The sequence below is a fragment of the Pleurodeles waltl genome, chromosome 7 (assembly GCF_031143425.1).
Source record: "Pleurodeles waltl isolate 20211129_DDA chromosome 7, aPleWal1.hap1.20221129, whole genome shotgun sequence".
In the NCBI taxonomy this organism is placed as follows: Eukaryota; Metazoa; Chordata; class Amphibia; order Caudata; family Salamandridae; genus Pleurodeles; species Pleurodeles waltl.
In genome coordinates this window covers 418,791,576-418,816,702 of record NC_090446.1, presented here as the reverse complement: position 1 = coordinate 418,816,702, position 25,127 = coordinate 418,791,576, and the positions used below count along the sequence as shown (strand labels likewise).

Genomic DNA, 25,127 nt, shown 5'->3' with positions numbered 1-25,127 from the left:
GCAAAAGAAGAGTTCCCGGTTGGACGAAGACTGCAGAAATGCACCCTAGGAAGATGTCAGCGGGTTGCTGCATGATGCACTGGATGATGTCCCATGTCGTGAAGTTGGATGCAGGCGAGTTCTGGTGCTGGATTCCTCCAACAAGCCTTGGATCCGGCAAAGTTGCATTTTGCGTCAAGTATGAGCTATCTAGACCATGGAGGGACCTGGGGGGCTCAACTCTGCGTGAGGAGGAAGAGGGGTCTCTCAGCACTTCAGAGAGCCCTCAGAGCACCATATAGCACCCACAGGAGTCCCAAGAGATGGGGACAAAGGAGGTGCAAAATGTGGTTGGTGCAGCACTACAAAGGAAGGTCCCAAGCCGCTGGAGAACAACTCAGCGAGTTGAGCGTCGGCAGGATAGAGTGCTGGGGATCTGGGCCAGGCTGTGCATGAAGGAATTTTGCAAATAGATCACAGAGACCTCAGGAGGTGAAGAAGACGCGGTGCACAGGGGTACTGTCGTTCTCAGGGAAGGCAAGGTCTTACCTCCTCCAAATTGGGACAGCAGGACCTCAGGACAGTCTGTGTCGATGTGGTCCACCCTCTCTGTTCTAAGGAGCATGCACGTCGCCATGAGAGGAGTCCAAGAGAACTGGTTGTCGACATAAAAGGTGCCTGCTTCAGCAGGGGAGTGACTCCTTCACCCTGCACTAGAAGGACCAAAGAAATCTCCTGTGGGGTGAAGACAGGGAGTCCTCAGAGCGTGCACACCGTGGAAGCTGTTGCAGTTGCTGGCTGGAGCTGAAGTTGCAGAGGAAAAGTATCCCTTCTGGATACTTTTTTGCTGTTACAGCAGTTCCTGGAGCAGGCTGTGGTTGATCCGAGGTCAGAGGATGAAGTAGTAGTTGTAGAGGATTCCTGCTGGAAACTTGCAAGTAGAATCTGAAGAGAACCCACAGGAAAGACCCTAAATAGCCCTGAGAGGGGGATTGGCTACCTTATCAGGTATGGACCTATAAGGAGGGGTCTCTGACGTCACCTGCTGATAAAGGCCACTCAGAGGCTTCCAGAGTGCGCCCACACCTTGCAAAGCAAGATGGCTGAAGTCTGAGACACACTGGAGGAGCTCTGGGCACCACCCCTAGGGTGGTGATGGACAGGGGAGTGGTCACTCCCCTTTCCTTTGTCCAGTTTTGCGCCAGAGCAGGGACAAGAGGATCCCTGAACCAGTGTAGACTGGCTGATGCAAGGAGGGCACTATCTGTGCCCTTCAAAGCATTTCCAGAGGCTGTGGGAAGCTACCCCTCCCCAGCCTGTAACACCTATTTCCAGAGGGAGAGGGTGTAACACCCTGCTCCCAAAGGAAATGCTTTGTTCTGCCTTCCTGGGACTGAGCTGGTCAGACCTCAGGAGGGCAGAACCCTGTCTGTGAGGTGGCAGCAGCTGTAGCTGCATTGCAAGCCCCAGATAACTGGTTTGGCAGTACTGGGGGTCCATGGTGGAACCCACAGGATGCATGAAATTGGGTCCCCAATACCAGATTTGGAAACGGGGGACAATTCCATGATCTTAGACACCTTACATGGCCATATTCTCAGTTACCATTGTGAAGCTGCATATAGGTATTGACCTATATGTAGTGCACGCGTGTAATGGCGTCACCGCACTCACAAAGTTCCGGGAATTGGCCCTGAACTATGTGGGGGAACCTTTGCTACTGCAAGTGTGCCCTCACACTTAGTAACTTTGCAGTGAAAATGGCTGCGAAATAATGTGTACACTATTTCACACAAGCTGCAGTGGTAGTCCTGTAAAGGGTTTGTCTGAGCTCCTTATGGGTGGCAAAACAAATGCTGCAACCCATAAGGATCTCCTAGAACCCAAATGCCCTGGGTACTTAGGTACCATATACTAGGGACTTATAAGGGAGGTCAATTGTGCCAATTGAAATTTGTAAATGAAGTCACTAGCCTATAGTGACAAATTTAAAAGCAGAGAGAGAGCATAAGCACTGAGGTTCTGATTAGCAGAGCCTCAGTGACACAGTTAAGCACTATACAACACACACATTAGGCCATAAACTATGAGCACTGGGGTGCTGACCAGCAACATCGCAGTGAGACGGGCAAAAACATACTGACATACAGGTAAAAATGGGGGTGACATGCCAAGGAAGATAGTACTTTCCTACAGGCATGTCCATCAAAGATTGCTGGATGTCGCCCGAAAAGCCAGACGTGGTGTCTCAGTGCCACCGTCAATGCAACTGATCTGCCTAGTGAGTCAGTCGTATCCAGTCCACAACGGATCATGAACTTGGCTGCGTCCCTCCCATCTGTTATGGCTTGGAAGAGAACGTTCTGGGCCTCTTCCGGAACTTGGGGCAGCACTTGCCTGACCGTATCTCCCAGAGAGTATGGGAATAGCAGCCCAAAACACATGCAGTGTTCACGGGCCGCATGCTAGACTGGCAGAAGAAAACATTGTCTTCCCTAAGTTGTTCAGTCTTTTTTATTCCCTGTCCAGGGGAGCAGTAGGGAATGCGCCAAAGGATGAAGAAGCCTGGATGACATGTTCTCAGGCGTAGGGTGTTGGGTAATTAAATTTGGGTCATTCCGTGCAGGCCGATGGCGGCGGGCAATCGTCTTATTCACAGGAGCCCCTTTGCTGGGTTTGGACTAGGTCCCCACTACGACATCCGTAAGTGCTTCGTTAAAGGGAAGAAGGGGTTGACTGGAGTAGCTCTTCTCCGGATCTGCACATAGGCTGGCGTGGAAAGAAAAGAACTGACGTCAGCATGCTGGGGTGGAACCTATATACAACCACGGCGTCATCGTGGCAACCACGATGCCAACGACGTCCGCTGAGTCGACCGACTCCATCTAACAGCGCACAGTGGTACTGTTCGAAGAAAAAATCTCCGGATCCAGACTGACGCCTGGGGAAATTCAAAGGTAAGGAATCTACAACTAGAAGTCTCTATCAGATTCTTCGGTTCAACACTTGAATTACTTGAGATATAACCTATTCTGCGCAAAGAACTGTGAGATAGACAGTCATCTAGTCCAATTGGGAGAGGGTGGAAGTCGGAAAAACACGAGGGGGCAGAGCAACTGGTAGTGGACAGGATGGAAGGGCAGCCAGCACCTAAAGCTGTGTTAGATATGCTAGCTTGCAACTGCATTAGCAACTGCCAACATGTGTTTGCTGTCTAAATGGCCCCAAGTGCATTGACATGTGCAGGATTCCCATCTGTGAAGACCGAACAGACGCAGAGAATGATGACACCTATTCGGAAGATGAGGACGCCGAATGTGAATGATAAAATTCTGTTTATGTTACCTCATGACACACATTGCCTATGTAAGATGTGACAACTATTACTATTTGAAGTAAGTAAGTGAAAATTATGTAAACAATCTATATCGATATATGAGGAAGCTTTGTTATTATTTAAGGACTATATTATTATTACAATTAATAATCATAATTATTCTAAATGATATTGAATTTAACCAAGCTGGTAGAATTAGATGTATTTTTCCACATATTACAATTAATTTGTATGCTATTTATCAACAACATGAAAACCATATTTTTTTTGGCTATGGTTGCTAACTCAATTATACCAGACAAAATGCAAAGAGTGATGACTTGCTATCACATATTTTCCACCTCTAAGCATCCATACCTTGCAAAACAAATAATGGTGGAACCCATGCACCCGAGTGGTACCAATGCCCTAAATTTGGGGTCCTGACTCATGGCCTAAAGCTACCCTGTTAAGCGCACTCTCCCCGGCTGCCTCTCACCAACAGCTATGCTTCCCAAAAAATTGAAATCAAAGCATCCCTTTGCAAACATCACAAAGACAAGTCCACTCAGAATCTTAAGCCTATAAACAAACATTCAACACAATATCCCAGGCTCTTAGCAGTGTTAAATTATGCTAATCACTTCTATTCGAACCCAGTCTGAGCAGCTTGCACTGATTATCTGCATCATTTTCTTGCCACCACAAGAATCTTCCCATAATCAACACTAGTGACAAATTATTTTGCAGGATAGTTCAAATCCAAAATCTCTTTCAAAAACTCTTGCTACACTACTCTCTCTCTACTTCACCACCCATCTACAACACCTACAATCACTCTGTCTTACTCACAGACTCCTAACAAAGACCATCCATGAATTCAGTTCGGCAAACCGTTTTAATGTTCCAATTTGTCCTTTCAAACCATGCAACATCAAACTTCTCAAACTCTCCTCTGAAGTTATGCTTTGCCTCAATTAAATGCTCAATTGCTTTATCACATCTGGCCTCTTCATCTAGTGTTTCAAACCTGCAGTGGGAATACCTGTTCTAAACCCATACATAGATCCTTCCTCTTTCTACCTTCTGCCAAGTATCTGTCCTCCCTTTTGTTTCTAAAAGCAATTGGAGCATCTTTGGTGTGCTCCCTTACTCTGCATCTCTAATCTAATTATCTAGGCAATCCTACTCAAACTGGATTTCATGCACTCAAATCTGTCAGCACTCACAAACCTAACCAACTTTATATCAGCAACCCATCATGTAACTTGATCATCCAGCCACATACTGCTTCTTCTATTTGTAATATTTGATATCAATGATCACCCTAGACGACTTTCCTTCTAACTCCCTACGTATAAATGGTTCACCTCCTATCCCTCTGATAGTTCTATATTTTTAGTTACCCAAGGTGTTATGTAACCCTCACCACTCCTCTACCAGTCAGCATCCTTATACGGTCTGACCTGGGTCCATTCTAGTTTTCTCTATAAACCATTACCATCGGGGACATCATGTCCTCTTTTGATTACTCGTATCATCACAAAACTGATGAAACTCAATTAAATTTCTGTTTCTCATCTTTTTCACCCATTCTCCAATCAAGCATGTCAGATTCTCTCACAATCAATTGTTAGTGAATGCCGCTATGATCCCTCATACCTGAAGCCTTTCAAGACAACAGTCATAAATTTTGATTTCTGTTCTGCACCTGCCTCAATCATTTCCAACCAACTTCCCTTTTGATAGGCTGACATTTTCCCCCTCACCAGAAATAAAAAAGGTATCTCAATTTCGTGCATTTACTATTTTTTTTTATCACTACAATAGCTACTGAATTTCACTATCAAGTATTAAACATATAAATGAAACACATAAATGAGTCACCCATTCATCCATCTCACCGCACACAGCGAACACACTGATAAATTCCCCTTTTCCAGGCAAACTGGATTATTCCAACAGTCTCCCTAAATACTCCTTTTTCTTACTGGACAATGTCTTACTTTTTGCCATGACGAATGTACACAACCACCCTTTTCTGTCTCCCACCAAATTGGCTAGAGCTCAGCAAAAGGAAGATCCCTTAAGAAGTAACTCGCACCTGTGTTTAAAGCTACTCAAGGCTCAGCATCTGACTAACTTCTGACTACTCTGATCAGCTACAACCTCGTAATCAACCTGTAGTCTGCCAGCCCAAAACCTGCGGGCATCACCCAAAGCACCCTGTTCTAAATCAAAAGGTCAGACCTTTCACGTACTATGTTTCCTCTACTCCAACTCCATTCTATCATCAGGGCTATCCTCTCCTACTAGGAATTTTAAAAAGTCCTAAAAAATAAACTCCAGGCACCAGAACCCAAATATTAAACCCAACCTCTCATAGCCCTCACACTCTGTAAATATAAATCATAAAAAATATTAAAAGTACAAAATAAATTACTTCTCCCTAACATCTGCATGCCCCAAGATTTACTTCATATTCACCTCTTACCATGTAGGTACACATCAAGCACATCACAACAAAATCAACAAATTAAACTTAGATGGTTCCTCTACACAAGTTACCTCTGGTCCTCAAAGGCATGGCTGCGACTTGCACTGATATTGGAAATGCCCTAGTTACTCTCCTTCCCAGTTCTTCCTTCACTCCTCTCACAGATGCCCTTCCTGCAGTTGCCAGACTCACTAAAGGTTTAGAAAAATCTAACTTTACTTGATCCTCAGGGAACTATGTGCTCCCTGTAGCGAATACTTCAAATTACCCTGCTTTACTGACAAGTATCTACACACTCAATAACCTTGTTAAGCAGCCAGTTAAATTAGTTCAATTCTTTTGCTAGTGTAAGTTTCTTCAGGATGATACAAACAATCTCAGTAAACAGATGTTTACATTAAAATTCAACAAAATGTAAACACATTAAAAAAATAAAATCAATAGCAAACACTCACATTATGGAGTATAAACTAGTTTAATCACTCTAGAAATAAAGGTCCTCATTACGACACTGGCGGTCCCACCACAGGACCGCCAAAGCCGCGGGGAGGGTACCACCGCCATGCCAGTGGCATCCCCCCCCCAGTCCTATTACAATGTTCCTGCCGGGTTGACCTGTGGGAACATTGTATTATGAGAATCCCGCTGGGCTGACGTAAGGGAACAGTGCTACGGTATTGGCCTCGGCTCCCTTAAGGGAGCCGAGGCCAATACTGTAGCGCACCAGCACCCTCAGAATGCACACTGTCTGCAAGGCAGACAGTGCGCATTCAGAGGGTGCTGGGCAGGGGACTCATGCACTAGCATTCTGCCAGTTTTTTCAATGGCGCGAAGACTGCCATGGAAAGGCTGGAGGGAAGCTGAGTTGTAATCAGCGCGGCAGCGCTGAGTTCAGCGCAGCTGTGGGTAACCACAACTCAGACCGCTGTCTAACCGTTGGGAACCACGTTTCTGGCAGCGTCAGCGCTCCTTAGGCAGTCCCGTGCCAGCCAGGGTCATAATGTGGTGGTGGGACCACAAGGAGTGCGGCAGAAATGAGGTCCCCAGTCTATTTGCTTTCTCAACAACAAGGATCTGAATATGCTTACTGCATAGCTACAAGAAAAGGGCAAATAAATTCTACATGTACCAGATCCTCTACTGCCCATAAACATGGCTTACATTTCGAAATATATGGAGAGAATAGTAAATAAATAGGAAATAGGGCCTCAACTTCCAGGGCTAAACTGGCGTGCAGATCAAACTACACCATGCCCACTAAAACTAGCAAACGTGAATCATACATCTTTTAGGAATAGAGTGTGCCACCTTAAATTCTTAGTTCTTCTTTCTACTTTATAAATCAAAAAACTGCAAGAAACACCAGTATTTTTGGGGGGGATAAATCATTTTATTCATTTTTATTGCATCAGTAACATGACAACAACAGGTCACATCTGCACCACAGAACCACAACATTATACACTTACAGTTATCCCATTGGGCCTCAATTGAGCATTTCACAAATACATTAGTTAATCTGCAGCTATATTCGCTTAATCTTACCATATGTTAAATTACTCTGCAATACACATCACATTGTCCCTCTCCATTTCTCCCACACTTTGTTATATCTATTCGGGCATCCTTTCGATTCATATACTAGTTTCTCCTGCTGGGCACACCAATCGACCCTCTGCCTCCATCAGGTAAGTGTTGGCGCCGCCTCCGCATTCCAATTAGCAGCTATATCTTGCTTGCCCACCAGGCATGTAATCCCCAAGAAAACACAATCTGCCCTGCTATTTCCTACTCCCTCTAGGACACCCGAAAGGATTGGTAATGGGGCCATATCTACATCTTTTGCCAGCACCCCAGAGAGCTCCATGGTCACTGCTCGCCAGTAGACCGCTATGCGTGGACAGGCCCACACCATGTAATAAGTCTCCATTTGGACATGAGCAGCGGGGACATTGAGCATGCGGTCAGAGACCCGCTCTGTACATTCTGTCAGGGATAAGGTATGCAGTATGTAGGTAATATGTCTGCACCAGCCAGAGGCGGGTAGTTATAGTCAAACCCCTGGGGGCCATCAAGGCATCGCACTGCTCCTCCTACTCCAACGGACCCAGCCAGACCTCCCATCTATCTCTGAGGTACGCTAGCTGTTTTGCCATGTTGGTGACCAAGGTACGATAAATCGGAGATACTCGACCCCTGCCCAAGCCACCCATCATGATTTTCACCTCCACCGGACTAAATCTGGGAAGGACCATGCCAGCCCAGACATGGGATCCAAATGCATGCCGCTACTGCAAATATTTATGAAATTGGGTCTTGGGGAGCGAGTATTTCCCCTGAAGTTCCTGGAAGGACAGCATGTGGGAACCCCTCCAGACATCCCCCAACAGGGAAATACCTATGTTGTCCCACTTGTGGAACCCCTCTAGCGCAGAGACCTCACGCAACCACGTTCTCCGCCACAGTGGAGTTTGCTGAGTGAGACTCGTCCACCACCCCGTCCCTCTCTGTGCTGCCCTCCAGCCTACAAACACCATTCTTGTCAATTCAGGAACCTCTCGCAGGAGGGGACACCATACAGTAAGTTAACCAGTTTGGGGAAGCCCGACGTCAAGAGTACAAGTTGATAAGCTGGGTCTGATCACCCGTCCGTCAACCTATCATTTATCACTAGTAGCTGCATAGCCAGATAATATAGATGTAAATTGGACAGTCAAAGCACCCCCCCCCGCACATCCCTCTGCCAAGTGTGTAGAGTCAGTCTGGGGCGAGAAGTATGCCATAAACATTGTTGTGCTAATGCATCCATTTCTCTAAACCATCCCTTGGGGAGCTGGTAGGGGTAGTTTTTCAGAAGATAAAGCATTTAATACAGCGCAGTTCTTCCCAGGACAATAAAGGGCAGGGCTGCTATCTTTTGAGATCTTCCCTGATTTTTTGTGTGAGTCGTGTGCTATTAAGCGCCCATGCCAGCTTGGGCAAGAGGACCACAGTGATCCCTAAGTATTGGAAGCTGTTGCATCTAATGGGGATATTATCCTGCCAATCATAGCAGTCTCTGGCGGGATGCAGCAGGACCAAACCTGACTTGCCGGGGTAACTGTCAGGCCAGAGGCCTCGGAAAAGAGTTCCAACAACTGCAGACATCGGTGTCCACTACGGGCTGGGGCAGATAGATAAAGGAGTAAGTCGTCTGCATACAAAGCATTGTGGTCCACCCATCCGGAGGACAAAGCCCACCCCTTGATGATCGGGTATTCCCCTATGATCTTCGCTAGGGGCTCAATCGCAAGGGAAAAACGGGTTCCATGGCGGATGCAGAAGGGGGCAGAGATCACCCTGTTGACCTGCACTAGAGTAAGGGAGTCGTATTAGCCCTTGAAACCTAAGGCCAATCCCCACCTTTATGAGCACCAGGGAGAGATACAACAAGTCCACTGTATCAAACGCTTTCTCAAAGTCTATGAGGAGTAACGCCAGATGTGGGGGCAAAGAGTGGCGATGGGCCAACGCTGCATAGAGCAGCATAAGGCAGTGGCAGGTACTTCTGCCCGGCATGAATCCATATTGGTCTGGCTGGATCAGGGAGGGCAGTACCTTTTTCAACCTACTAGCCAATATTGTAGAAATAATTTTTATTTCAGTTAGGGAGTGGGATAGGGCAGTAGGCCTCACAGGAGGTCAAGGGTGGCTGGGACTTTGGTATCACTACAATGGTGGCCTGATCAAGGTCCAAGGGGAAGCTCCCGGTCCGTTCAGCCTCGGCATACAGATTCAACAAGTGAGGGGCCAAGAGGCTGCCGCACTTGCGGTAGCTTTCTACGGAAAATCTGCCCAGGCCCGGGGTTTTGCCCGAGCCCAGGGCCGAAACTGACTCTCCTATGTCCTCCAATGCAATAGGTTTGTCTAATTCATCTCTCCATGCAACCGAGAGGCTAAGAATGGATATATCACACAACAGGGGAGTTTCCCACTCCATCCGGGGCTGTGGTCGCTCTGCGTAAAGTCAGGAAGAGTACTTGGCAAAGCCTTGAGTGATATCTTGGGGTGTCTTGCAGTGGATATCGGAGTCGTTAATTATTTTGGGGACAATTCTACCAAGCAGAGGCCAGGATGCCAGCCAGTGCAGTAGCTTAACATTCTTATTACACCATCCATATACGCGCACCACTGAGGCATGCCACATGTCTTTGTCGGACTCAAGTGTAAGGTGACAGATTTCCCCCCGAATCAATTGCAGTTGCCGGATGGTGGCCGAGTGATTAGTAGATGAGAGTTGCATTTCAAGACGCAGTGCCTAAACCTCAAGGTCAGCCAACTATTGGTTCTTCACCCGCTCCTGCAATCGGAGAAGATGCCTGGGGTGCCCTTGAAGGGCGGCCTTGCAGGCAGCCCACAGTACACCCACTGAGCGCATGGAGCCAGTATTTTGCGCGAAATTGTGTGTGACTTGCTTTCTCAGAGCCTGGACATGAGTTTTGTCTTGAAGATACCAGGCATTGGGTAGTGGGCTCCCAGCAGTTGTGTTTCCTGAAGCAATCCTACTGAGGGGGCAAAGCGGTGGAGGGCACTAAAAACCGCAGATCTCTTAATCATGTCTATGAGTCCATTAATATTCCACAAGAGGACTTTGTTAAGAAGCCCAGAGGTGTGTAGAGAAACAGTATTTGTATGCATTTAGGACTTTATGCGTGTTGGCGTCCCAGTGAGGGGGGCCCATGGGTGGGAAGTCCCCCCAGGGGGGGCATGCTAGTGATGTGGACCTAGGGGCATGATGCAACCACGTGTAAATAAAAAAAAATAATAATAAAAAAGGTTAACATAGCTAAAACACAGCGAGAACAGACCTTTAAAACCAGTTCCCTCAAACCCCATTAACTGCCCCCACCCCATACTTCTATCCTCAAAGCCTCTGTCGCCTAAAAGCATAACAGAGACCCCCAAATCAAAATATCCATATTGGGTGTGGAGTGGTGGACCCCTCCATATAGTTTAGTTTTCAGAATTTGTAAAGCGCATGGCGGCCCGGAGGCATCCCAGCGCTAAAAGTAACGAAACACAAGAAGGAGAGAGAGCCGGTATTAGTTACAGAATAAAAAGGTTTGAAGCTTTTTCCTAAAGAGGTGCTCGGAAGGTTCCAAACGGAGCTCCGTAGGAAGGGTGTTCCAAAGGTGGGAGGCTCTAGTAGAGAAGGAGTTATTACCCCAGGCTCTCTTCAAGCGAGAGACATGTGCATACCTAAGAGAAGAGGAGCAAAGGCTCCTGGAAGGGATGTGCAGGAAAATATGTTTCCTCAAAGAGATGGGACCTTTGTCCTGTAAGGCCCTATGAACAATGCAGAGAGATTTGAACTGGATCCTTTCTCTGACAGGAAGCCAGTGGAGGGTGGAGATAGCCAGTTTAGCGGAGGCGAATTTTGAAGAGTGGGTAAGAAGTCTGGCCGCTGCATTTTGTACTCTTTGCAGCTTCTTTAAAACATAGAGCGGGGAACTAAGGAACAGAGAGTTTCCGTAGTCCAAGCGAGAGAGAATTAGGGATTGAATAAGGATTCTTCTGGCTGTGGGAGGAAGAAGAGTAAGGATCTTTCTAAACATCCGCAAGAGGCCAAAACAGGTAGAAGAGATTTTACTGGCTTGAGAATCCATAGTGAGCCGGGGATCAAGTATCACACCTAAAGTCTTAACTTGGAGTTTAGGAGGAGGAAGAGATTTAAAGGCATCTGAGAGAGATGGAAGAGGGAGAGCGAGGGGGCCGTTACCAAGGATCAAAACTTCCGATTTCCCATCGTTGAACTTGAGTTTGGACTTGGTCATCCAATTGGCAATATCACTCATGCAGCAAGAGAGGTTAGTCACTGGAGAGTCCCCGGAACTGGAAAGAGACACCACTAGCTGGGTGTCATCTGCATAGGTCACCAGAGTCAAATTGTAAGGGGCAATTACTCTAGCTAAAGGTGACAGATAGACATTAAAAAGAGTGGGGCTAAGAGATGAGCCCTGGGGAACTCCGCATGCCAGCGGGTAGAGACCGGAAAAACAAGTACGGTCCAAAACTTGAAATGATCTGTCTTTGAGGAAGGAGGAGAGCCAGGAGAGCGCAGAGCCTCCTACTCCTATATCTGATAATCTTGAACCGAGGAGATCGTGGTCAACAGTATCGAATGCTGCGCTTAAATCAAGCAGTATGATAGCTACATGCGACCCTCGGTCTAAGAGCTGGCGGGCTGACTCAGTTACTGTAAGAAGAGCTGACTCGGTGCTGTGCAAGGTTCTAAATCCCATTTGTGTAGGATGAAGAAGTTCATTTCTTTCAAGATAACTGGTGAGTTCAGTGTTGACATGTTTCTCAAGGATTTTCGAGGAAATAGGAAGAAGAGCAACAGGTCTAAAGTTTTCTAGTAAAGTAGGGTCCAGTTTGGGGTTTTTCAAAAGGGGTTTCACAATAGCGTGTTTAAATGACAGGGGAACCGATCCCAAGGAAAGTGAGTTGTTAAGAATTTTGGTGAGAGGAGGGACAATAACATCTGCTACCTGCACGAGAGCAGAGGGAGGAGCGGGGTCTAAGGGAGAGCCAGATTTAATTTTGGACAAAAGATTGGTGGTCATCTCCTCAGTGAGGGGAGGGAAGGAGATAAGGGAAGCTCCTACAGGTAAGGAGTTTGTAGAATTATCAATGGGGGAGTGATTCATATATGGAGGAAAACCCGAGTAAATGCTGATGACTTTATCCTGAAAAAAGGATGCCAGTCGATCACTGTAGGACACAGAGGCCTCCATCATCGGGGTAGGTCGAGAAGGGGTAGTGAGATCTTTAAAGATTTGAAAGATTTCTTTCTGGGGACACAACGAGCGTTCTATTTTTCCACCATAAAAAGTGGACTGGGCCATTTTAATGTTATGGTGGTAAGTTCTAACGGATTGCTTGTATGTCTCTCTGCTGGAGGGACTGTAGCCTTTACGCCACAGTCTCTCAAGTCTTTTACAGTCCTTTTTGAGTTCAAGCAGGTGGGGGGAAAACCAGGGTTTGGGTTTATGAGTTAAGAGGGATACTCTGGTTCTAATAGGTAACACAGCATCCAGAGAGGATGAGATCCATTTATGAAAGGAGTCTGCAGTTCCTGAGGTGGAGGGGTGATAAATTAAATCAGAGGATAGAAGAGTTTTGTGCCACTCTACAGGATCAAGTTTTGACCAGGAACGATCGGAAGAAGTGGTGTTAGGGAGGAGGCCATGAGTGGCATCATAGGGAAAAGTGAACGAGAGAAGGAAGTGATCGGTCCAAAGAAGTGGCAAAGGAGAGGCAGTCAGCAGGTTGGTAATATTGCTGAATATGAGATCTAATGTATGACCCTTCTGATGGGTGGGGCCAGATACATACTGAGTTAATTGGAGAGCAGCAAAAGAGGACGTCAATAGTTTAGCCGAAGGGCATTCCAAGTTATCAAGATGAATATTGAAGTCTCCTAAAATAGTGAAATTGGAACGGTTGCAGATGTGGCTAGCTGCAACCTCCGGTAAAGTATCTAGGAAACGTAGAACAGGTCCCGGAGGGCGATAAAGCAAAATACCTGAAAAGGTGAAAGTGGAGGACAAACATAATGAGAACAATAAGCTCTCACAATCAGGAATATCCAGGGGTTGAGTAGTGCATTTAATAGTGGTTTTGAAAATAATAGCTATTCCACCACCTCTGGCCGTGGGTCTATCTAGATGGGTCATGGCGTACCTGGTAGGCAGGGAACTGCAGATGAGTGAGGCAGAGTCCTCATCAAGCCAGGTTTCGGTAAGAAACAGCACGTCAGGTATGAGATCTTCAAGAAGATTGTGGATATATAAAGAATGAGCAGCAAGGGACCGGCAATTAAGTAGCATCATTCTGGCTAGCGAAGGGGAGGAAATATTAGCGGACGTGAGGGGCACAGTGGTCCAACCACACCGTGGGCAGGAGGGGCGGGGAGGGAGATGTGACTCATTAGGATGGGAAACACAGAGATCATTGTTTCTGAATGCCAATAATTCTGAGGAAGAATAAACTAACCTCATAGGGGGTGGGAGAAAGGCAGCATCTCTGGGCCCAGGACGCTCCAGGGCGCGGACGGGCGCAGACGGGCTTGCCTTTGGCGCGCCTTCGGCGCGCCCGCTGTGCGGGCGGCGCCCCTCCGTCCTTAAATAATGACAAGAGGCAGCCTGAGCCGGCATCGAGGAGAAAGGTAAAAATAAACTAGACCGTTAACCCAAACAAAATGGCGGTCGCAAAATGGCACAAACAGGAAGAGGAGAAAAACAAGGACTACTGAGCATCCGGTAGCCAACTGAACACGGGCTCCGGTGCTCAGACACAGTATGGAGAGTGACAGTTCAATTTTAAAATGCCCCCAAATAAAATAGAAGATTTAAAATTCAATTATTTAAAACGAGTTCCTTTTAAAAAAAATTCCAAACAATTTCAAAATTGATTTCAGGACTAGTTAAGCACACATTTCCTAAGTAAACGATATTTAAAAGATATAGCCTACTTGTGTCTTATAGTCGGAGTTCTGCAAGAATACCCCAATCCCGCTTCTGCTAGTGGCCCTGAATTCTGAGTTCTCCCCCTCGACACCTCATAGCATATCAGGAGCATCATTTTTACTGTGTTTCAAGTTAGAGGGAGTTTGGCTCAGGCGGTCATCTTCTGGTGTCGTCAAGTCCTACACTTGCGCAATGCAGGATTTTGCAATTGACAATGAGTGAGTCATGGGTCCCTCAGGGTCAGTCTCAGATAGTCTTGGCTCTGTATTTGGTTTCCTGCGGCGAGACCTTGTGCGCCTCTGCCGACACTTCACACCCAAGGAGTCATCCCACCTGAGTGGCCGAGAGCCCCCAACTGAGGGGGAGGTTCCCATCTGGTAACTTGGTGCTTTTCCGTGAGCCATTCCCATGCAGTTTCCGGTGTTTCATAAAAAAAATAAAAAGGACTTGCCGTTGAAAAGGACCTTGAGGTGCGCAGGGAATAGCAGCATGTATGACAGTAGCATTGCTCTCAGTTTCTGCTTAACAGCTTTGTATGAGCAGGGTTTGGTTTGTACCTCTCTGGTGTAGTCTGGAAAGATCCGAATTTTGTGGTTCTCCCACCAGACCTCGGGTTGCTTTCTTGCTTCACCAAGTATGGTATCTCCGTCTTTGAAATGCAAGAATCTGGCAATGATAAGCCTCCTTTGCCCACCCAGTGGAGGTTTGGGCGCCAGTGATCGGTGTGCTCACTCAATCGCAAACCAAGGGGACAGCTTCAATACCAGCAGCCAGCCTTGGAGCTACGCGTTCAAGAAGTTGGCCACTTGGGTCTCCTCAGCGTCTTCTGGGAATCCTACAAATCACAAGCTGTTGCGTCGTGAGCAGTTTTCCGCAGCTTAGGCTCTATGATGGAGTTCTCCTCTTCATGTCAGCAACTGAGCCACTTCGGATTTAAGGTCTACTAGTTCATCTTCAATCATGGATACACAGTCTTCTGCTTCCTTGATACGACCTACTGCCTTCCGGAGGTCCTGCTGGGGCATGCCAACATCCTAACGCACTTCGCCAATTTTGGTCTCAACTGCCTGCTGCGAGGACTGAATCGCTTGGAAGATAGTGTCCAACCCCTCCAACGCCAGCGCCCCATAGGTCGGGGTGTTGTAGTTTGGACTCTTGCTCTGAGCAAGACTGCTGGTCTCAGAATGACAGTACTTTCGTTTGTAGGTGACTAAGAGGGTCATTCTGACCCTGGCGGTCTTGGACCGCCAGGGCCAACGACCGCGGAAGCACCGCCAATAGGCTGGCGGTGCTTCCTGGGCCATTCTGACCGCGACGGTAAAGCCGCCGTCAGAAAAGGGGAGCCGGCGGTTTCCCGCCGGTTTACCCCTGGCCCAGGGAATCCTCCATGGCCATGGGGATTCCGACCCCCTTCCCGCCATCCCGTTCCTGGCGTTTTTTACCGCCAGGAACAGGATGGCGGGAACGGGTGTCGTGGGCCCCCTGGGGGCCCCTGCACTGCCCATGCCACTGGCATGGGCAGTGCAGGGGCCCCCTAACAGGGCCCCATAATGATTTTCAGTGTCTGCAAAGCAGACACTGAAAATCGCGACGGGTGCCACTGCACCCGTCGCACCCCAGCAACTCCGCCGGCTCCATTCGGAGCCGGCTTCATCGTTGCTAGGTCTTTCCCGCTGGGCGGGCGGGCGGCCTTTTGGCGGTTGCCCGCCCGCCCAGCGGGAAAGTCAGAATGACCGCCGCGGTCATTTGAACGCGGTGCAGTCTTTTGGCGGTCTCCGCCAGGCAGACCCCCTAAGTCTCTTCCTACAACTAGTTGTAACTGTTGTCCAAACCTTACCGGCTTACTAGCAGTACCTCACCAGAAACAAAATAGCAAAAGGTGATTTGTAGCAGTCGCTTACGCATGGACTCAAAGTAAGATCTCTCAGGGTTGTCGTGGTTAAACGTAAATTACCCTTTTCTCACAGATTTATTATGTCTCATACAAACAAAGGCAATAACACAGATGCAGTGAAGTTATAATAGTTTTTATTCAACATAACTGCAATTTGTGATAAGTTGCATGAACTGCAATGATTAGGATAATGAATATACCAAGCAACAGTATTGTGAAGAAGACAGTCATTGTTATAAAGACCCCCACCATTGTGCAATATAGGAAAGAAATATATGTATAAGATGGAATAAGCCCTAATACCCTAAGGAGAATAGGTCTAACCTCCTACCTAAAAGGAGAGCTGGGTTCGTTAAACCTAATCTGCCAAAGCCGTGTCCATGAGAGGATCCCCCAACCCTCGTTACCTTGGAATGAGGTCTCTATCTCAGACTCCGCAGGAACACGAAGACTGGGTCAGCGTCAAGATGACTGCAGCATCGGTATCAGCGATGGTGGCGATGCCTCTGGTCGGAATCCCTCTGATTATCTCTCTAAAAGTGTGTTGTATTTATACAGATCTACAAGGTCCCCTGACATAAGTGTTATTCATAACAATAGATAACAGGCATGCTTGGGACGCCAATTAATATCAACAATCCCTCGAAAGTATGTGAATGCCTACTGTATGTTTGTCTTTCGTGCTTGATCTTGACGCCTTGGGGCCGTGACACTGATAATAGTACCCATAACAAGTGGCCTAACTATAAACAAGGCCGCCATCGTAACGGAAATAAATAATTAAATGGACTAAGACAGAGCAAGCTAAGTAGGCTAAAAGTCACTGGGTGACGAGGGCACGAGTTTACAAGCCTACGGCTAAGCTAACTCCTGTTATCCCGTTAAAACAAACTAGGATTCACTACAGGGGCACCATTCCCCTGGGGGTTCGAGTGTATGGCATATTGATCAATGCGCTGTTTTGATTCGGGGGGCTGTTTAGCCACTTTATCCTGGTAGGGGGCCCGTAAGGACTCCAACGACTTCTCTTCCCCTTTGCGTGAAGACCAGCGATTGCTCGGAAGGTGTAGGCCAAGCACCAGAGTCCGTCACCCAGATTCCCACCCCTCACCCCTTTAGTGGATGTTGTCGCCAGGGGTCACCCAATTCTCAACTTGTTCCTCGTCACTCTGGTCTGTTTACCAGGCAACCCTGTCCACACGGAGCACGGCTCAATTTTCAGTCTCACTTGCGCTCACCTCTATCTGTCCTCTGCACGCCTATGGTGTTGCAGCCGGGCAGGTTGGCTTCGTCACCCACTTTAGGTGTGGGCGCACCAATCTCAGCCCAGCCCCTCTTCCTTTCGGCTCGGATCACTGCCTGTTGCAGTCCCCACTTAGATTCTTGTTCCAGGTTCCAGATGGACCTGGTTGTCTCAGGGCCACCCCAGTCACACCTCACCTCAGGTGCTAGTCAGTGAATTGTTTCCGCATGCCTGTGCCAATCTCACCACCTTGTCCAGGCCTCAACTGCTTCTGCTCGTCTCTGTTACCGGACGGGGACTCAGGCCTCACCTCTCCGCTCCAGGGCCCAGGAGGGCTCTCTGCAGGCACTGCTCCGCTGCCGATGCCAGATCTCAATGTCTGCCGTGGCCCGGCGGGCCCCAGTCTTGCCCCGCTCTCCTCGTGCTGCAGGCAGTGGCCACGCCTGGCACTCTGTGCAGGTCCTCCTCACTTAGTTGGCCCCTGGAGTTTACTGCCTCTTCCAGGCCCCTTTCGGATCGTCCAACCTCCTGATGCCTGAATTGCACGCAAGCGTGTCCCTTCGTCTTTCGGGGGCATAGCGAACCCCTGGGCCTGGCAGGCATTCCCACCGGTGCAGCCCAGGCCGATCTCCTTGGAGCGAGGGGCTTACGCCACACCCCCGTCCACCTCAGCTGTCTGGTGTAGCTCGCTGGCCAGGCTCCAACTCCAACAGTCGTCTCTCTAACTGAGGGCCCCTTTCCTGGCTCACCACCTCCACAGGGTCTGCTCCTCTCTCCACAGCCACCTTTGACAGCCACGGCCTGGTCCAAGCTCCACGGGCCGGAGGTCCTACTTCGTGCTTCCGCCCACTATAGGCATTGGGGAGAGCACGCCGCTCGGGCACCGGCTCTACCAGTCACTTCTCTCGCCAGGGCCTCCTCTCCAGCTCACCCTGGCCACTGGGCGCACTCCTGTCTCTCCATGGCTGCCACTCAAGGCCGGGGCTGCTGAAGCGGGAACCACCTCCTCGGGCCCCTGCTCTAACCAGACGCCATGGGTTGGCCCAATCCGGCAGCTGCCGCACCACTGCCTCTCAGGCCCTCTAGTCGTCACGGGTGCCTCCACCCCTCTCTACACCTCCAGGGGTGGCCCATTCCTCTCTCCGCGGCCGCTGTGCCCAGCCGCGACCTGGGCCAATCCCCTCAGGCCGACGGGCCTAGTTTGTGCCTCCACCCGCCTCAGGCATAGGATGGAGTACACCGCCCGGGCCTTCGCTCCATCAGTCGCCCCTCTCACGGGAGTCTCCTCCCCAGCGCACCACGTCGACCGGGCGTGTTCCTCTTCCCGCGGCCGCCACCCAAAGTCGGGGCCGCCTGCGCAGGATCTGCTTCCTTGGGCCTTTGTCCTAACCAGGTATCATGGGTCGGCCCTGTCTGGTGGCCGCTGCCCTCTGAGTCTGCCAGCCAGCATCACAGTCTCTTCTTTACACCTCCGGTGGGGTGGGGTGGGGGTGGGGTGGACAGGGGAGAAGCCCTCGATCGGCTTTGAGAAAGTTGGGCTGCAGGAAAGTGGGGATTTTACAGGCGGATGACGGAGGGTTCCAGAGCACCCTCAGAGTGCGAATGCCATCTTGACGCCCGAAGCCACGCCCCAACACCAGTAATTTTACAATGACTTCCTTGAACACTTATCTCTAGTACATTCCGTAGGAAGCTGGCTCTGTATATACTATATAATAATGAGATATAGTGTGCACAGAGTCCAGGGGTTCTTTAAGAGGCTTGACAGGGGCAATAATAGACAATACTTATGCTCTATTTGTGATAGTGTGGTCAAGCAATTAGACTTATCAGAGGGTAGTGTTAAGCATTTGATGTACACACACAAGCAATAAGAGAATATACACTCAATGACAACTTCAGGCCAATAGGTTTCTATATAGAAAAATATTATTTTGTTAATTTATTTTTAGAACCACAAGATTCAGATTGCAGGTAAGTACGTTAAATGTAAGGTACTGTGCATAGTAATACTTAGAACTTTGAACCAAAACAGTATTGTACACAGTTTTTCATAAAATGGTAATAAGCGATTTTAAAAGTGGACACTGCAATTTTCAACAGTTCCTGGGGGATGTAAGTAAAGTTCAGTCTCCGGGGAATAGGCAGCCCACCGTTGGGGGTTCAAGTAAACCCCAAACACCCAGCACCAGCAACACAGGGCCGGTCAGGTGCAGAGGTCAAAGAGGAGCCAAAATAACATGGGTGCCTATGGAGATGGGGGTGCTCCAGTTCCGGTCTGCTGGCAATGAAGTACCTGCATTCTCAGAGGGCAGGCCAGGGGGGTTTAGTAGAGCACTGGGGGTCCCAAATAGGTACACAAAACACACCCTCAGCTGCCGGGTGCAGTGGGCAAACAGGGCTTTGGCTTTGCAATAGGATTCAATGGAGGGACCTGGTGGTTACTCAGACGTTGCATGCAGGGCACAGGGGGCTTTTTGGGCCAGCCACCAACTGGGCTAGGGTGAGGGCCACCTGCTGGTCACTGCTGCACCGGTGGTCGGGTTCTCACAAGCCAGGGGGCTGCTGGTGCAGTGCTTCTCCAGGCGTCAGGTTTCTTTCTCCCGGGCAATCACGGTCAGTAGGGTCCTCGGGATTCCCTTTGCAGGCATCGTCGTGGGGGTGCAGGAAGGTCAGCCCAGGGTGGACACGTCGTTCCTCTCTGGGTCGCTGGATTCGCCGGACACAGGCCAGGGGCGTCGGGTGTAGAGTGGTGGGGACTCACACTTCTGGAGTGAGGTGAGAGTCCCTTTCAAGATGGTTTCTTCTTTCTTTGGTTGGACAGGTCACTCCCCAAGGGAGTACTTGATCCTTTGTAGTAGCAGGGCAGTCCTCTGAGTCACCAGAGGTCGCTGGGCCCGCAGGATGCATCGCTGGTGCTGGTTCTCTGAAGTTGGATACAGGGCTACGTCCAAAGCAGTTGTCACCTTCCTTCTTCTCTGTGGGGTTTTTCAGCTAGGCAGTCCTCCTTCTTTGCAGGTCGTTAGGAATCTAAAATCCTGGGTTCAGGGTTGCCCCTAAATACTGAATTTAGGGGTGTGTTAGGGTCACAGGGCAGTAGCAAATGACTACTGTCCTTGAGGGTGGCTTCACCATCCTTGTGCTAACTCCCTTTGAGGAGGGGAGACATCCCTATCTCTATTGGGCTAAATCCTCCAAAAGAAGATGGAGGATTTTCCAAGGAGGGGGTCACATCAGCTCTGGTCACCTTAGGGGTGGACCTGGCTGAGGGGGTGACTCTTCCTTGTTTTTCTCATTATCTACCTGGACTTGCCACCAAAAGTGGGGGCTGTGTCTGGGGGGTGGGCATCTCCACTAGCTGGAGTGCCCTGGGGCATTGTAACACCAGGCATGAACCTTTGAGGCTCACCGCCAGGTGTAACAGTTCCTGCAGGGGGTGGTGTGAAGCTCCTCCACCCAGGACGGGCTTTGTTTCTGGCCACAGAGTGCACGAAGGCACTCACCTCATGTGGGAAGAAACTCATCTGGAAGTGGCAAGCTGGCACAGACCGGTCAGTCACACACTAACAGCAGAGCTGGCATACAGGGGGCATCTCTAAAATGCCCTCTGTGTGCATTTCTCAATAAATCCCATACCAGCATCAGTGTGGGTTTATTGTGCTGAGAAGATTGATACCAAACTTCTCAGTATTCAGTGTAGCCATTATGGAACTGTGGAGTTTGTTTTTGACAAACTCCCAGACCATATACTCAGTATGGTTACCCTGCACTTACAATGTCTAAGAATTGACTTAGACACTGTAGGGGCATAGTGCTCATGCAGCTATGCCCTCACCTGTAGTATAGTGCACCCTGCCTTAGGGCTGTAAGGCCTGCTAGAGTGATGACTTACCTATGCCACAGGCAGTGGGTTGTGGGCATGGCACTCTGAGGGGAGTGTCATTTCGACTTAGACTTTTTCTCCCCACCAGCACACACAACCTGTGAGACAGTGTGCATGTGCTGAATGAGGGGTCCCCACGGTGGCATAATACATACTGCAGCCCTTCGAGACCTTCCCTGGCCACAGGTCCCTTGGTACTAGGGGTACCTTTTACAAGGGACTTAACTGTGTGCCAGGGCTGTGCCATTTGTGGAGACAAAGGTACAGTTTTAGGTAAAGAACACTGGTGCTGGGGCCTGGTTAGCAGGGTCCCAGCACACTTTCAATCAAAGCTGGCATCAACAAAAGGCAAAAGGTTAGGAGGTAACCATGTCAACAGTGGCATTTTCCTACACATTCACAGATACTTTCACAAGTTGATTAAAAGTGTCAAATGCTTCTCTTCCTTCCGGAATTCCAAATAAGGGATTCTTGTTCCACAACATGGTTTTATGCCCTAAAGGACAACACAAACAAGCTGAGGTCCCAACAAATTCCCTCAGCTATTAAACTTATTTATGCTTTTAAACTCGTACAATTGCTTACAAATTCTGTTGCCCATAGAGATATAAATAAGTCCATTCCAACCGACATAGCTTTTGCCCTCCTGGTCTGAAGATGTTGTCCCAAAGTTGCATTGCATGGTAGCAATACATCTAAATATGATATCCAATATATATAAATAATTTATTTGAAGTACTGCCCACTGCACCTACATGCACATCTGATCAGAAATAGCCTGGAGTACAATGAAACTTACTAAAACGTTATTCATAGCCCACATTAATTGCATTAACAATACTGTGCACTTTACTTGCTCACTTTGAAGGCCCTGTCAAGTACTTATCAAATCGTACCTCTTTGTAATGTTGTATCTTTCAATAGATTCTAAAACTTCGCCTGTGTAACGAATGATTCAGGGACCTTAGAAAATGTGTTAGTTTAAACTATAGTTTTGAGAAGGCACCAGAAGGCCTCATATTTACGTTTTTGTTACCAGACGCTGCAACTAATATTTGCAAGTGTACAGGAGATTCTTAGGCATGTTTCTAATGTACGTTTCAGCATACTAATGATGGACTGTGTACAGCCAGCTGCCACGAGACAGAAAAAAGAATTAACAGTGATAAATTCTGGATGGAATCTAGATTGTAAGAAGTAATCAGTTAAACGGAAAGGTAATGATGATTTATTTTTTTGTAACAGTTAAAAAAAGGCAATACCATTGAAACAGACTCAGTGTTAGAATGGAAGTAAGCAAATCAGGTTACTGCAGCAGGCAGAAAGGGCCTCCAATAAGGGTGTGTAAAAATGCTTCCTAGAAGCAATCATATATTTATTTGAAACAATCACATTAGGAAGCTGTATATGGAAAAAGTGAAGTTGAACGATACTTAAAAAGTAATAGTTGAGGAAAGCAAGCTATTAGGAAATAATTAGGAAACGTGAGGAATAGGCCACGTAATTGTTGGAGAGTTAAGGTAAAGGACGCACAGATCAGCTCATCCAACCCACATATCCCCAGTAAATATGAAAGGGATTTATCGCTACAGACCTGCTCGTTGTAGTCCTGGGGCATGTAGCCCGTCCTGAAATATGCCACAGCGACTTCATGTCCATCTCTACAAACAACGTTTGAAAAAACATTACTGTACATTGTGAAAAAAAAAAGTTCACAAGAAGAGATTTATGGACGCAAGGTTGAAAATGGATAAGACTGTACATTTAAATTAACACTGCATTATCATCAACGACCAGTGGGCAAACTAGAGTTTCTATTTGAGTTGTAGATCTATCAAATAGAACTGTTAACGCGTCCCCTATGTTAATTTATACACATCAGGACTCGTTTTAGGCCGATGAATCTTTGGACCCAGTGGTGAGACACCGTAAGACGAGATAACTGATCAATATATCAATCAATATGTCAATAACATTGTCAACAGATAACACCAAAATATATTTCACTTTAGTCATTAATAAACCTTCGGCGCAACCATGACCTTTCAGTCACGAATAACCACACCTTAATGGAGTTTTTGTGAATTTATTCCCTATTGATTACAATCTAATAGCAAATGTATTAGTCTCGAAACCAAGAAACAAATGAACATAATAACAATGTGACAACTATAATAAGTTTTCAATAATGCAAAGATCAGAAGCATAAGATAATCATGCGAATATAAACAGATCGAGATACATAGTACCTCCTAAAGGTCTTAGTTCAGCATAGCACCACGTCAGTTTCGTCAGTCGTAATGAATACCTCATCTAACCTCAAATTAGCATTAGCATGTTGGGCTTCATGCAAAACAATTTAGAACATTAATTTGGAAAACTTCTAACTAAGGTCTCTAATCAAAAACATACAGCAGTTGGTACCTAGAAAGAAAAGGCAAATAAATGTATTTCCATTAGCAATAATTACCCTCCTCAGAATAGGTCAGCATACAAGATCAGTCTTCGTCTTCAGGACATCAGTTAGATCACCGTCAGTCTATCTACGTTAAAGGCAAGGGACACTCTCCCCATAAGGAGGAAAGTGTAATGGGCAGTCTGTGGGCAAGGATGGTTTTGTCTAAGTCTCAAATCACCAAATAGAGTGACAGAGTTTCTGGATGCAATCGATATCATTCCCTACCTAATGCCCTTTGTCTCTTGTGTCATGGGTTTTTATCCCTTTTTCGTAATACATTCCCCCAAAATTCTATTGGATAGTCACTACACCCCACTATCGGTAACCTATCAAATTATACATTAAGTAATGCATTTGTCACTTCATGATATATCCCGAGTTTCTAATTGGTCTTCATAATTGACGGTTTTCGTAGGTGGCACATCCGGGGTTACTACATCTCCTTGGCACACATCAGGTCAAAAGTTCTCTTCTCCACGCTTTAACGTCTCCTTGAAAGTTTCCATATTTGTTTCGAAGTTCATAATTTTATACCAAAAGCTGCTAGCATGCGAATGAGAAAATCTAGCATTGTTGCAAACAAGTAAGGAAAAGAACAATCGATGGGTCATGGTCTTTTGCAAGTCAGCACACTGGAGAAACAGAAAAATACGCTTTAATATGAGAGTTACACAGCTAGTTCTCGACTCACGCTAACTTAAGATATACGAGTTCTAATGAATGCAGTTTTATACGTGTTAATGTGCTCAGTTAGGCATAATATAAACGATTATTTCTTACAGTTGACATTAGTTTACACATGTGAACAATTCTCCACGTTTATGAATAATATCGTTAATGCGGTATTGTTAAACATAAGCATCTCATGTCTATAATATGTAATATTTAAACTACGCTCTCTCACAATGATATAATCTTTAAATTGTAAATAAAGAAAGTAGCAAGCTAGCCTGCACATATTCTGAAACAGTATGCAGTCCACAATAATACAACTTCAGGTAGTCCTAAGTAAAGTTTACATTTGCACTCTTGAGAAGGAAGAGCTTGCTCCTCAAACTTTTAAAACATCTCAAGCACGTTGAAGAAATGTCTCCAACATTAACAAATTAAGGCCAGAGGACTTGCACAATTCTATTAAAAGTGTGGAATTACTGTTTTCACATCCTGTACACGTGCACGCACTGCCACTTCTAATTTCAAACGGAACCCTTTTAGAGCATTTTGAATATCTTGCCGCCCTGTTTTTAGTTTCTCACTCATGCCGCTTTCTGGCCCCCTTCTTATGCCGCAGACATCTAGTTTAAAGAACGGCAGAATCTATGTGGCAAGTCAGTGCTAATCACCAGG

The 25,127-nt window shown here is 47.4% G+C and overlaps 1 protein-coding gene across 3 annotated transcripts in view; it reads right to left on the bottom strand.

The window, feature by feature from the left end:
• The window catches only part of GSS (glutathione synthetase), a 1,684,034-nt gene that overhangs the window by 731,003 nt on the left and 927,904 nt on the right, over positions 1 to 25,127 (bottom strand). For all 3 annotated transcript variants that reach the window (XM_069243914.1, XM_069243916.1, XM_069243915.1), the window contains one exon: positions 22,917 to 22,983. In XM_069243914.1, the coding sequence (XP_069100015.1) occupies positions 22,917 to 22,983 (67 nt within the window). The remainder of the gene's footprint in view (positions 1 to 22,916; positions 22,984 to 25,127) is intronic.